At 33.9% G+C, this 13,829-nt stretch overlaps 3 protein-coding genes across 12 annotated transcripts; 1 reads left to right on the top strand and 2 right to left on the bottom strand.

Moving 5' to 3' along the window:
• Positions 1-1,415: 1,415 nt before the first annotated feature.
• On the top strand, positions 1,416-3,688 carry LOC129888514 (putative pentatricopeptide repeat-containing protein At5g47460). Its single transcript, XM_055963478.1, has one exon. It carries the CDS (start codon positions 1,672-1,674, stop codon positions 3,433-3,435), a length of 1,764 nt encoding a protein of 587 aa, XP_055819453.1. The 5' UTR covers positions 1,416-1,671; the 3' UTR covers positions 3,436-3,688.
• Positions 3,689-4,470: 782 nt separating this feature from the next.
• Positions 4,471-8,983, bottom strand: LOC129889847 (protein NONRESPONDING TO OXYLIPINS 2, mitochondrial). Of its 10 annotated transcripts, none has more exons than XR_008766944.1 (4): positions 8,665-8,982; positions 8,362-8,547; positions 6,690-6,756; positions 4,471-4,788 (listed from the first exon to the last, which is right to left on the bottom strand). XR_008766944.1 is itself a non-coding variant. In XM_055965312.1 (4 exons), the coding sequence occupies exons 1-3, from the start codon at positions 8,826-8,828 to the stop codon at positions 5,112-5,114; spliced, it is 303 nt and encodes a 100-aa protein (XP_055821287.1). In that variant the 5' UTR covers positions 8,829-8,982; the 3' UTR covers positions 4,471-4,788; positions 5,089-5,111. The 10 variants fall into 10 exon arrangements, 6 of the variants coding, with proteins under 6 accessions (XP_055821287.1, XP_055821284.1, XP_055821286.1 ...); XR_008766946.1 differs by having other exon boundaries at positions 8,429-8,547; positions 8,665-8,981; XM_055965312.1 differs by lacking the exon at positions 6,690-6,756 and adding an exon at positions 5,089-5,131 and having other exon boundaries at positions 8,429-8,547.
• A 1,970-nt stretch (positions 8,984-10,953) lies between these two features.
• LOC129888513 (metalloendoproteinase 4-MMP-like) lies at positions 10,954-12,279 on the bottom strand. The gene has a single exon (XM_055963476.1). The coding sequence runs from the start codon at positions 12,112-12,114 to the stop codon at positions 11,044-11,046; it is 1,071 nt and encodes a 356-aa protein (XP_055819451.1). The 5' UTR covers positions 12,115-12,279; the 3' UTR covers positions 10,954-11,043.
• Between the last annotated feature and the right edge of the window lie 1,550 nt (positions 12,280-13,829).

The following is a 13,829-nucleotide window of genomic DNA, read 5'->3' as shown; positions in this document are numbered from 1 at the left end:
AATATGGGGAACGAGAATTCAATGAAAAAGAGAGAAGTGTAGTGCTAGCTAGCAATTGCGCTAATTCTAGCTCCAATAATGTATATTTAAATTATTACAATTAAAAAGTTGGTAGGAACAATAATAGTTTCATTTAACAAGAAAGTTTTATGTTGTTCAGTTTAGCAGGATTACTATTCATGGCGAAGCCAGAAATTTTAGTAAAGAGGTTCAAAATCTAAAAAAAATGGATTAATAAACTAGTCGAAGGGGGTTCAATATGTACTATATATACATAAAATATTATTTTAATCATGTATAAATAATATAATTTTTCACCGAAGAAAATTCGAATAAACCCTTAACTGTAAAATGGCTCCACCCTGATTTCTACCTTTATTAAGTTCAAATGGACTTCCAGAACGATCATATCGAGGAATTCTTGCCCTAAAAAGTAACCAAACATTGAATATATAATTTTAAAATATTAGTCAAAAGTTAAGTAGCGGTAAAAGAGCAGCCATTTGACAATTTCTTCTCATGTTTATTCAGTATAAACACAAATTAAAACATCATAGTACAATTCATCAAAACTAGCAGTATAGCAGTTCTCATAAAAATTAGTTCTATAATTGGAAGAGAAAAGTAGGAGACTTGACTAGTCGATAGGGGTGTTCAAGAATTAATATATATATATGTATCAAAAGTAATTTGTGAATTATATATTTTGTATAATTTGTGAACTAATTCATTAAAATTTGTTCTAAGTGAATTGTTGGGATTTTTTTCTATAGTTCAAAATAAGTGAATTTTCAAAAAGTTTAATAGAATTGTTAGTGACTTTTTTCATTTTTATTCTTCTTTTAGTGAGATTCTTAACTACTTTATATTTTTAAGAAATAATATGAAAATAATCAAAAAGAGTAATAATAGACAGTAGCCTATTTATATCGTTAAATATTTTTCAAAAGTGCATGTCATACCCAACAATTCAGTTAATATGAACTAAAGGAAGTATCATATAAATTTTTCAAATGAAAAGTGTTCAACTGACCTGGTTGTGCCAATGGACTTGAACCCAACCGCTTACCAATCAACGAAGCCCAAGTAATATGAGAATAACATTAAAATGTTGGAAAAACTATCTAATTAGACAAATATTCCAATTATATTTACTAATTCTCGCTATAGTTTCAAATAATTACATATTGTTTCACTAGTTAGTAATTTCATACAAGAGCTCAAGTCAGATATACCTAGATATATGTATTTTTACCACTTGATATACTAAAATAGAGAGAGAAACGAGCAAAAATAGGAGAGAGGCGAGCGAGATAATCTATATATTTCAGATATATGCGAATCATGCTAGATACATGTATGTGGCATACTAGAGACATTTTGAAATACAAACACGTAGGGAGAGAGGCAAGCAAGAGAAAGAGAGGCGAGCAAAAGAGTTTCATACATGTGAATGTATTGAATACGGTGTGTCTGAAACAAATTATGCCTAATTTTTATCTATATCTCCAAAGTCCAAATTATGATACTATTGAAAACTCGCGTTGAAGGAAAACAATTTGCTCCTTCGCTGGTGGAATTTGTGTTGGTTGGCCTAAAATGTTATAGGATGATGGAATTACTGTGTCTGCATTTGTTCTAAATATGAGGGCAAAGTTTCCTTGAATTATTATGCCAAGAACTCATCAACTGGTAAAGAAATGCTCTGTGCAGCTACTTAGCAAAAGGCAGCAAGGTTGTTTCTTCTCTAAGTCCATTAGCAGCACTACAAAACCCCATCAAGAAGATGACTTCAATTCAAAAATTAGTTCTGAAATGGCCCTGTTTAAGGACTTTCAAATCTTGAATTCTGGTTCTAAGCTTAATGCTTATTCTCTAGTTCACTTGACCCGTTCATGTACCAATCTTGGTTGGTTTTCTCATGGTGAGCAGCTTCATTGCTGTATTTTAAAATCTGGGTTTGTCAGCAATGTCTTTGTTGCTACAGCTTTGGTCAATTTCTATGTGAAGTCTCAGCTTTTGGGTAATGCACAACAACTGTTTGACGAAATGACTGAAACAAATGTTGTTACTTGGAATACGTTGATATCAGGTTATGTTCGTTCTGGGCAGTTTACTGCAGCTCTGAACTTGTTTATTCAACTGGAAAGATCGGAACTTTGTTCCGATTCGTACTCTTTTACAGCTGCTTTATCAGCATGTGGATCACTTGGTTTAGTACAACTAGGGAAATTGGTACATTCCAATATTGTGAAATTTGGTGTAGAGTGCAGCATTGTGGTCTCAAATTCTTTGATTGACATGTATGGAAAATGTGGCTCTGCTGAAGAATCGACGAGGGTGTTCAATGGTATGATGGAGAAAGATACGATTTCTTGGAATTCAGTCATTGCAGCAAATGCAAGAAACAGCAGGCTTGATCAGGCATTTGTTTTCTTACATCAAATGCCTGAACCTGATACGGTGTCATACAACGAGCTAATTAGTGGTGTGGCACAGTTTGGTAACATAGAAGACGCTGTTGATATGTTATCAAGAATGCCATGCCCGAATTCATCTTCATGGAATTCGATAATAACAGGATATGTCAACAGAGGAAGAGCGAAAGAAGCTCTGCAATTTTTTCAAAACATGCATCTTAGTAATGTTCTTATGGATCAATTCACCTTTTCAAGTATATTAAGTGGCATTGCTAATATAGCAGCTATAACATGGGGAAAGTTGATCCATTGTTGCACAGTAAAGTATGGCGTGAACGAGACTGTTGTTGTTGGAACTGCTCTCATTGACATGTATTCTAAATGTGGGCAAATGAATGAAGCTGACATTCTGTTTGGATGGCTCCCTGTGAAGAATCTGATAACATGGAACACGATTATATCTGGACATGGTCATAATGGTAATTCAGATGAAGTGATCCGGCTGTTTGAGCAGTTGAAATCGGTGAAAGATTTACTACCAGATGGTATTACATTCGTGAATGTCTTGGCTGCATGTTGGCATAACAGAATATCTTTCGAGGCTGCAAATGACTATTTTGAATTGATGGTCAATGATTATGGTATCTGTCCCATGCCGGAACACTGCTCTTCAATGATTAAGCTCATGGGACAAGAAGGGGACGTGAGTAAGGCAGAGAAAATGATTTATGAACTCGGATTTGAAAACTGTGGATTAATTTGGAAGGCACTACTAGGTGCTTCTGTCACTTGTGGAGATATAACGATAGCAGAAATGGCAGCTGCAAAGCTGATAGAATTGGAAGGTGATAACGAGTTTGTTTATGTACTAATGTCTAATATGTATGCATTGCATAGGAAGTGGATCGATGTTGGTGGCATGAGGGAGCAGATGAAGGAGACAAGAGTAAGAAAAGAAGCTGGTCGGAGTTGGATCAATGTGGAAAACTCAAATACAATTCCATCTATTAAATGATAAAAAGATTATAACAATGCCCTTATGACCAAAAGTTGCTGGTCAGGTTCCCCTAACTAATATTCGAGAAATAAGTAAATTGGTATGTCTCACAAATCAAATCCCAAATACAAGGGCTAAAAAGAAGACAGCCTACCTTGAACCTTAATTAACAAAAAGAATGTATATGCATGTCTGAGTGCTGAATTGGGGCTTCCTATTTGTCAACTTCATTGATGTGCAACATAAACACTAACCTACCATGAAGAAACGAGTAAATATTGATTGTGTCCCTTAACACTACATTTTTTTATAACCGTGGTGTCCGAACTTACGTCCGAAGAACTTTTTTTATAACCGTGGTGTCCGAACTTACGTCCAATGAGAAGAACTTCCCTAGTGTTGTTGCCTCCAATGGTCAGTTCTCAACTCATTTAATGACCATTGAGCTACACCCTTGTGTGCAAAAATATAAATAAAGGGGCGACAGTACTGCAAGTACAGTCACAAATGTTAGCTTACGTTGTCATGATTAAGTTTAGGAGATGCCATGTCGTATTTAATCGTGCTTGAGGACAACACAAGTACATTTAGTGCCTCAATTATTCCATTAAACACTTGTTACCTCTTACCAGCACGGATAACTTTATCCATCAACTCTACTTATCAAAGTATTGGCAAGTCAGAATGCCTATAGCCTTATATTTAACTATTCCGGGAAGGGCTGCAACAGTACACAACGTATTTGAAGGTGCAGCAACTGTTTCATGCTGCAAAAAGCTACAAACCAATTGTTTGATGTTTCCCTTTTCTGACCCTAAACATATCAATATGGGCGAGTCTCTTGTGTTCATGTACACCAATGTATTAATCCGTCTAACAATATCGTTGCGCTGCTTGCTTGAATAAGCGTTTATTCATTGCAGTTGGCATCCTGATACTAATGAAAACATATCAATGTTCACAGCCAAAAAGTAACTGACGAGATGTCTTCATTAAAACTCGACCTTTTTGTCTTCCCAACATAACAAGTTGGTCGAAAACATAAAGAAGCAATTTTGGGAAAACAAGAAGCCTTTGTTATACAACCCACAACCTTATCAATTCTCAGTATAACAAATACTCCCCCAAAAATAATGAAATAAGGATTATTCCAAAGTAAGTTTCCAAATAATCGAGCAATCAGAACTCAGTATTAACGGCAAAACCAGCTGAAAGTTCAATACATTCAAATATTGTTACCACCTTTATAAAGTTTGAACAGTCATGACAGAACTGCCTTATCTAGGACAAAATCTTGCCTTTCCATCAAAGAGTTGACAGCTTTCTTTAACAATCTGCTAGCAAGTCACCTTGGTACCGATAGACCCAGCTCTATTGCCACAAACACAAAAGACTCGTATCAGGAGAAATATCAAGAGGCAAAATACAAAATGCAAAGATCAAAAATAGGATAGGTTAGATTCCTTAAATCAATCAAATACATTTTGTTGCAGATACAGTTGCCACTAAAAGAAAAAAAATAAACCTAAGTGTTACATACAAGACAAATTTGCATTCAAGTATTTGAAAAAGAATAAGGGTAGGTTTATCTCTGGTGCATCTTTTTCTCTACAATAAGCAGATTTAAAGCCGAGGCAAAATATCTTGTAGCTAAATTCAAGCAGATACAACCTCCTCCTGATGAGCAAAAATTTTCACGTTCCTTCAGTATCATCTGGGAAAATGAAAATTCTTGTTACCAAAATAGGCTTTGTCAAATAGGGGCACAATAACTTAACATAAAAACAACTGAAGTCAGACAATTATTTTATGACAAACAGACTCCTGTAAAATTCTTGTTCTTTCTCTTTCTTTTCGGCAGAACCCTGGAGGTGACAGTCAAAGAACTGTCGCCTCTTAGCAGATAAAGTCCTACACAATTTGAAAGGCAAAACCTACGTATTCCCACTTTCCTAACCACTTTTAACAAAGATCAAATGTTCACTCACCATATCAATGGGTCAAGGGATTCCACATTTACTAGTTATATGTTATAAGCAGATATATTATTAAAATCAAAACCATGGCATTTGTTAAAGATTAATATTTTTATAAGAAAAATGCATGGAAGTTACTAAAGATCAATCACTAATACATTAAATCTGCTCCTTGTAGTCTCCTAATAAGCTCCACCTATAACTAACAGTCATAGCAGGACTCTCAAAGACAAAACTAGACTGGTGACAGATTTCATTATAGACCTGTATTTTGGGTTTCTTAAAGAACGACGAGATCATTTTCATAGATAAGATTGCTATAATTCTTGAGAGCATTTCTAATGCTGACATTGACTAAGAAGTGCTTATACATACAAATGTAGGCAGATATGGAATTATTATGACCTGAAAGTCCATGCAAAACTTCCCCGGCAAAATTAAAAAAAGTGTAAATCACAGAAAGAAAAATTGTGGATGAGAGAATGAAAGAACTACTCCTCAATCCCAAGCAAGTTGGGATTAGCTCTATGAATAAGATTATTTACTTCATTAAGTATTGCTGAACCCATCATACTTTTACCCTAGAAAGAGCTGACAACAACATGGTTCCTAATAACGTTGAACAGTCTTGCCACAAGACTGAAACAGCTTTTACAATATCTCCCTCACAATAACCACCATACAGAACCCCTGGAAAGACACTTTAAGCATGGGAAAATCATTCAACTAACAGATGAATTGGTATGATTATGAGCTTTCGATTATTATTATTATTTGATCGTCAAGGAATTGTGAGCTTTCAGTCTGCAGAGTGAATTTTAGCCTTTGGAATCAATTGAAAGCAAGTAACTCTCAAAAATATATTATCAGAACATTACCCATTAAATGAACCTTTTTAAAAATGGTAAGATGCAGAAACACAGTTTTCCAAAAAACCCAAAGTACTACTATGAGAACTAGGTAAACAACATAATCAACAAGAAGATAATAAAACTTTATTCATTCTGAAAGCTTTTACTTTAAGTTTTTACATACAATGGTAAGATGCAGAAACACAGTTTTCCAAAAAACCCAAAGTACTACTATGAGAACTAGGTAAACAACATAATCAACAAGAAGATAATAAAACTGTATTCATTCTGAAAGCTTTTACTTTAAGTTTTTACATACAATAATTGCATGTGAAGGTTGCGAAAAGAAAAATGGCAGCCCTAGACAGAATTCACTTCCATTCTACTCATTTAATTGTTTTCTTAAAACGTGCTGATAAAACTTGGTGCTAAGATAGGAACGCACTTAAGCAAAATAGGAAGGCCTGTCATATCCCAGTATATTTCTTTCATGCTTTTGGAAACTCATGTGCCTGCAGGAACCAAATATTCCAGTCAGATAGCTGATCAAAACCTTCCACCTCAAAATATATGTCCATTTTGGTTAACTAGGAAAGGTGCTCAGGATATTCATATTTTTTTATCAGCAATGTTTCGGTAAATATATTAGCTAACATAGAGAAGAACAAGCAAGAGAAGATTTATATCTGGTTCATTTTAGAAGTGGAAGGTTTCAGCCAAACCAACTTGGACTGCATTTGCTTCAGAGGAGGAAACTCATGCTAGCTCAGGGCCCCAGTAAGCTTTAGAGCTTTAATGGCTCATCAGCATAAGCCTAGGGTTTTCAAAGAACAGCAATACATACCCTTTACAACAAGTCAATCACCACCACCCTGCCCCAGAAGTGAAAACCAAAAATATGGGGAGTTTAAGAAAAGAAAAAAACAATGAAACAACAAAATAGGTGCTTAATGATAAAATACAGACTACTACTTGTTCTGTTTCATCCAAATTGAGCTTTTGTTTTGTTTATAACAGAGACTAGAAACATGATTTTCAAAAATCAAAAATGAATATCCAATTTCACGACTAATAATTTTAGGTTTCATCCTTATTAGTTGCTATTTTTAACTACTAAGTTATTCAACAAGGTAAAACCACAACTGCACAACCATATGTTCTGTTCATAGATGTATACAGGCAATACATTTCACCATCTCACTTTTACTTTGTTGGTTTTCCATTCATGATAGAGAAATATTTCTTTCAGATTTCTCCTTCCTTTTCTATAGTAAAAGTGAAAAGATGGAACACTATTGGGTGAATCTATTTCTATTGTTAGTCACTACTCATTATAACAAACCTGTGAAAGTTAAACAAGTTATATGGTACCATCCTATGTGGAGGCGGAGCTAGTAAGGCAAGGATGTTACATCATACTCCTCTACAATTTCTACTCAATAGAAGACACTGACACTCTTACATACAGTTTATTGATGAAAGGAAGGGAGGAGGGAAGTCATTCCACAAGAGCTTTTCTGACGCCAATTCACATAAAAATGTCCAATCTTTAACATAGGATGCAAGACACAGATGCACCATATCAAAATATTTCTCAAAAGTACATGAAGCTGGTGCAAGGTGTAGGTAGAGCAACTGGTCAAAAGATGTAGGTAGAGCTAATTGCCTAAATAACACTGGTACGTTGAAATAGGAGAAGGAGAAGAGCACCAGATTAGGCAAATATATTAAACCATTTCACAAATATCATAAAATCATTCTATATGTTTCAGTAAAAGGAAGATTGAGAAGGTCATCAAACCAATTCAATACTGTGCAACACTAACTCTACTTCTGATTGGTACAGGTTCCAGCAAGAAGACGTATTGATAAGGAAACTGGTTTTGATTGCAAGATGTTGTAATTGTTTTAGTAATTTTTAAATTCTATGAAATGTCTCTCGTATTGAATTTCCTTTGGATATAAGCAATTAGTAGTAATTTAAGCATTTAAAAACTCCCCCTGCCCCGGCGAAAAGATCCGATTTTGAATCTCCAATTATAACATCCACAAAAACAAATAGCACAGTAAAAAGATAAATTAACAATCATGTACAAACAGTAAGAACAAGCACATACTTCTTTTTTATTTTGTGGGATAATAAATGAACATGCTAGAGGTCTGGAGAGGTGCAGCAGAGTGTACCCTGTGAAAGAGCTCTGCAACTCCTCGATGTTGAGCTCAGGCATGACGTCATCCTCGCCGTAGCAACTGCATTGTGTAGGGGCAACATTGACTGCACTCCTCCCAGCTCCGACGGAATTCTACATAAATGAATAACATAAATATAAAAACAACTCTAAAAATAGGAAATTATAAAAATTAACAAACAAGAGAGTAAGAGCACAATTGTCCAATCAATCAACTATGCCCCAAAGTACCTTGAAAAGGATAAACGGCGGAGAGGAGACGAAGCAGATCTGGTTGAAGCAGAGAAACTGGAAAACGACGTCGTAGAAGAAGCTGATTGGGAATTGAGTTTTATAGCGGATCTGATAGAAGAAATGGAAGCCCTGCTGATAATTCTGCTACACCTTGAAGCCATTGTAGCCTTGTAGAAAATATGTAACAGAGCCAAAGCAAAAGGGAAAGGGGGAATTTTGGGCAAGATCTCGGAGCTACACAGTGTTGATAGGGTTTAGGGTTTTAGCTCAAAATCTTTATCAACATTCGTCGTTTAGTACCCAACTTATTGGATCAATTACGTATTTGGCGCACATATTTTTTTTATATGTGAACTTCAATCCTTTCTTTTTCTATTTTTTTAATGAAAATGATATCGGCTTAATTTGTATGTATCTCGACTAATTTTTTTATATGATCTTGTTATCTTTCATCAGTACAGCTATGGTGTAATTCCTTGCACCTCGGGTAATTCATCCACTGAAATATCTTCCATCAATATAAATATGATGTCACTTTATGTATTACGATTAATTATTTCATCGATTACATATTACCTTTTATAAGTATAGATTCGACATAACTCTTTCATCAAGACTTGAACATATGAAAATAAATTATCTAGTAATTTATATTTATTTTCATTTAAATCTAAACTTAAAATATTATTATTTCTGCACGTTATTAAACATTAGATTACATCCTTAAATGCAAAAATCAGTTCTTTATTTATTTAAAATTTCATGTGAGGGTAACCACTAGGGGTGCAAAAAGTGAATCTTTCTTTCTTCCAATTGACAAATCCAATATTGTGGAAAACCAACTTCAAAACCTAGACCAAATTTCGATCGTGGTAAGCATTTGCCGTAAACATATCATATTTGTATTTGGATCGTATTAAAATATTATTTAATTTTGTGGCTTTAAATATGTAATGTTATATATGGTAAATTAAAATTAAAAGTTATCAAAAAAATAAATATTTTTAAGAAGGAAAAAAATAATTTAAAAACAAGACAAACAAATTGAAACGGAAACTATCATTTTTATTGGCTCCACACTAAAGTTCAACACACAATTTTATATGATTTTGGAGCTTTATTTCTTACTTCTCTATCATTATTTTCCTTTCATTCTATAGTATTTTGAATAATCTAAAATATCTTTTAACGTCTCTTCTTTAAATAGTAATAGTATGATATAGAATGGGCTATAAAGTGTCAAAAATTTCCTAATCTCTCTATATTATAATTTGTCAATTTCAATACTGTAATCAATTTGTTCGTAATACATCTCTTTCCATAGTTTATTTTTAGTATAAACCGTGCCTTATCTATCTACACAATTAAGCAATTAGTACTTGATTAATGATGCAAGTTCAAATCACTCATTTTGAAATTGAATCTTTTTTTCCTAGTTACTTTCCAATTAGACTAGTCCTAATCTTGCAATTACCAGTTCTTATTCAGAAATAATAAAGAAATCAAGCATAATAGTTTGGAATTGTTAAAAACAAACTTGTTCGTGATATTTCCATCAAATTGATAAATATAAAAAAATTGTATTTTTTCATACGCATACTTATCTTTTATTCACGGTTAAGTAACATATTCTTACTCTAATTTTTAACCACTACGCTTAAATTATTTGATATAACTATTATGTGCAAGCAAATATGTCTCGAGTTCTTGTTTAGAATTCTCGTATATGAAGTTCGAACGAGAGCTTTGATGCAATTCAAATTGACAAGCAGTAGTGACAGCAAAAAAAATTCATTAGGTTTCACTTTTCACTCGCAAAGAAAAATTAAAATGAAGACGACCAATAGAGGTTGGGATTTTTATTTTATAAATTCTGAATTTTATAATGACGGCTTTAATGATAATAAATGAGTTCTAAATTTATATTTATACATATTTAATGAATTTATTATCACTTGAACAAAATCTTCTAAATTCGACTAACGAACCTACATACGTACTACAAGTTTCGACTCTTGAACTTCAAGTTGAATTTCGATTTTTTATGATGAAGTTCAACTCCGATAATAAATGAAGCCGCCGCCACCACCACCACCCACCACCGTCGCGGCCGCCACCACCCACAAAACTTCCCACAGAGTCACAAAGGTAACCAAACTTCCAATTCTTCTTTGACTCTTTTATCTTCCTTTCTATAATTCAACCCAACAAGAATGATTCACAAAGAATATATAGAGAACCTTTAAATCATTGTTAAAGAATGTTCTTTACTTCTTTTTTCTGTGTTAAATATCCTTACAACATCATCTTATACATCACTAACTTTTAAATATAGCCATCCAAAAAAAATAAAAATAGAAAATACAAGCAATCAAATCATAAGCACAATGAAAAGATCAAAGCCACCATTCCAATTAAAGTGGTCCACTTTGATATTGTTTTTCTTCTATTTGATGATGATGACGTGTCATGTTCCAACGATGACGTGTACTTAAAATTCGGGTTTGACCCATATAAAGCTTGGACCCCTTCCACGTCATCAAGCTTCAAATCCCTTTTCTTCGTTCTTGGGCTTAAACTTGGGTACATTACTGCATCTTTTACCGAAGAATGAGCAAGCCCAAGTACATGCCCAATCTCATGGGTCGCCACGGATTCTAAATCCACGGCGACTTTCGATCTCTCTTCGTCAAAATCAACGGCCCATGTTTCCGCTGCGTCTAAATGGAACCTCCCGTTCTCCGGCGAAAAAGCGTGAGCTAACACTCCCAACACTCCGTCGAACGGCTCACCGTCGCCGTGATCGCCGCTGTAGAAACCGATTTTGATATCCGCCGTGTAGTAATCCTCTGCCTCAGTGAAATTCACCGGAATCGCAGAAGACCACCGCGAAAACGCCCGATTGAAAACTGATCTAATTTCCGATGCGGAGATGTAATCGATCAGTGAATTCGGTGAGAAAGCGTAGGATAAAGTCATCGGAGATGATTTCGTCCACCTAGGTCTCCCGTAAAAGTAAGCGTAATTTTTTGTTGTACGTAACGAGCTGTGATCATGAGCTGAATCTCTCATTCCGCAACGCGGAAGCATAATTTCGTTCATCGTTTCGTCGTCTAGTTTTCCGGTGACTGTTAATCCAAGGTTTTTCTGGTAATTGAGTACTGCAGACTCTAAGTCTTCGTCGAAAAAATCGGTGAAATTTTGATCGGGAATTGGCATATAGCCGAATCGCTGGAAGTATTTTTTGAGCTCCGACATGCCAGTGACCTGACTACCTTTTCCGGCGTCGAGGAATTTAACGAAAGCATGCCAAGTATTGTTTTGAATATCGGCGGCGAGTTCAGTTAACGGATCGTCTTGTAGTATTCTGGCGGGAAAAGAAGGGAGCGAAAGCAGGAGAAGGAACAGAGCAAAAGTGAAATACAAATAATTTGGAAACGGAGACATGAAGGTTAGTTTTTTCTGTTGGATTATAGTTTATTGGGGGGAATTTATTAGAAAGTAAGGGATATGGTTAATCATTTATATATAGTAAAATGAAAAAATATTTATACTATACTTTAATTTTTATTTTTTTTTATATAATATAGTATTTGTTGTTATGTTATATGAGGAAGTTTTGTTGGTTAATAGAGATAAGATGAAGGTAGACGAAATTAAAATAGTATGAGAGGAAGCTAATGAAGATTCTTTCGTGTGTGCCTTTTCTATTCAGATTCTGACTTTTCATGAATGCAATTGGTGGGTGAACCACTGTATTTGGTATCCTATTTTTTAAAGAAAAAACTCATTTAAAAATTAATTTAATTTATAGACATGATAGTAAATGATCTATAATAATAAAAATTAGTTCTTTTGTAAGGCTTTTTATAGATGGTTTTATAGCGGTATACTATTACGATGTTAATTCTGATAATTAAAAGAGAGATTTTTTTTTTGGATGTTGCAAATGGACAAATAAAATTAGACAAAAAGCAATAACTTTTCAATATAACGTCCATAATGGAGAGCGAATCGACAGACAATAAAGACAGATCGAAGAGAATAGATAAATTTCTAAGCTGTCTGACAAAAAAAATGTATATTATTACACTTAGACAAATCTCACATTGAAATTAAAGTAAAAAAAGCGAAGCGCTTATAAATCATAATATAAGTTGGGAAAATTACCCATTTACACATGTTATATTACCATATTTACTAATATTCCCAACTAGTTGGAAAAATATCAAAAATCCCTATTTTTTTAACTCTCTCCCTATTTCACTGATACATCATTTTTACCTTATATCAGTTACCTAAATTTACACCTATTCTTTAGCCTTCTTGATGGCAGTTTCTTGTTTTCAATTTCAGTCCATCTATTACTCAATTTCAAGAATTCAAGTAAGGTATATTCAAGTTTTTCCTTTAATGGTGTCTCACTTCATTCTCACCTTCTTCGATTTCCTCTGTTTTCTTCTGTAATTTTTTTTCTCACATTGTTCACTGATTCACATGGAATCCGCTCCATCTTTTAGTGTTGGTCTCACTCAGTTGAATAAAAATCAAGAGAATCTTGATTCACCGAACGAGGTTAGATTCAAACATCGTAACGATCCATCAGTGATGGATAAGCTCCGTGAGAAATTGAAATTAAAATCTCAAGTTCAACATTCACCCAAAGAAGCCAACAAGAAGATTGAAGGAGTTTCAACACGCCTTTTTTTAAATGTGGTTTTTTACTGCTCCTGATACATATAATTTTATGTATCAGATTCGTATGTATCAAGCTTGCATGAGAATCTGATACATCCTGTTTATATTTTTTTTAAATGTCATTTTTATAAAGTTTTACTAATTCCTGATACATATACTTTATGTATCAGATTCTTATCTATTTCATGATACATTGTCTTTTTGTATCAAATGCTCATATATCAGGATTTACTGCTTCTGATACATGTTATTTATATATCAGATTCTCAAGTATCAAGCTTACATGAGAATCTGATACATCCTGTTTATATAATTTTTTTAAATGTCATTTTTCTAAAGTTTTACTGATTCCTGATACATCTATTCTATGTATCAGATTCTTATCTTTTTTTTTGATACATCATTTTTTTATCGGATTCTCATGTATCAAACGTTAATGCTCCTGATACATCTTGTTTATGTAT

This window comes from Solanum dulcamara, chromosome 5, assembly GCF_947179165.1.
Source record: "Solanum dulcamara chromosome 5, daSolDulc1.2, whole genome shotgun sequence".
Taxonomy (NCBI): Eukaryota; Viridiplantae; Streptophyta; class Magnoliopsida; order Solanales; family Solanaceae; genus Solanum; species Solanum dulcamara.
This window is presented reverse-complemented; position numbering and strand designations above follow the sequence as displayed.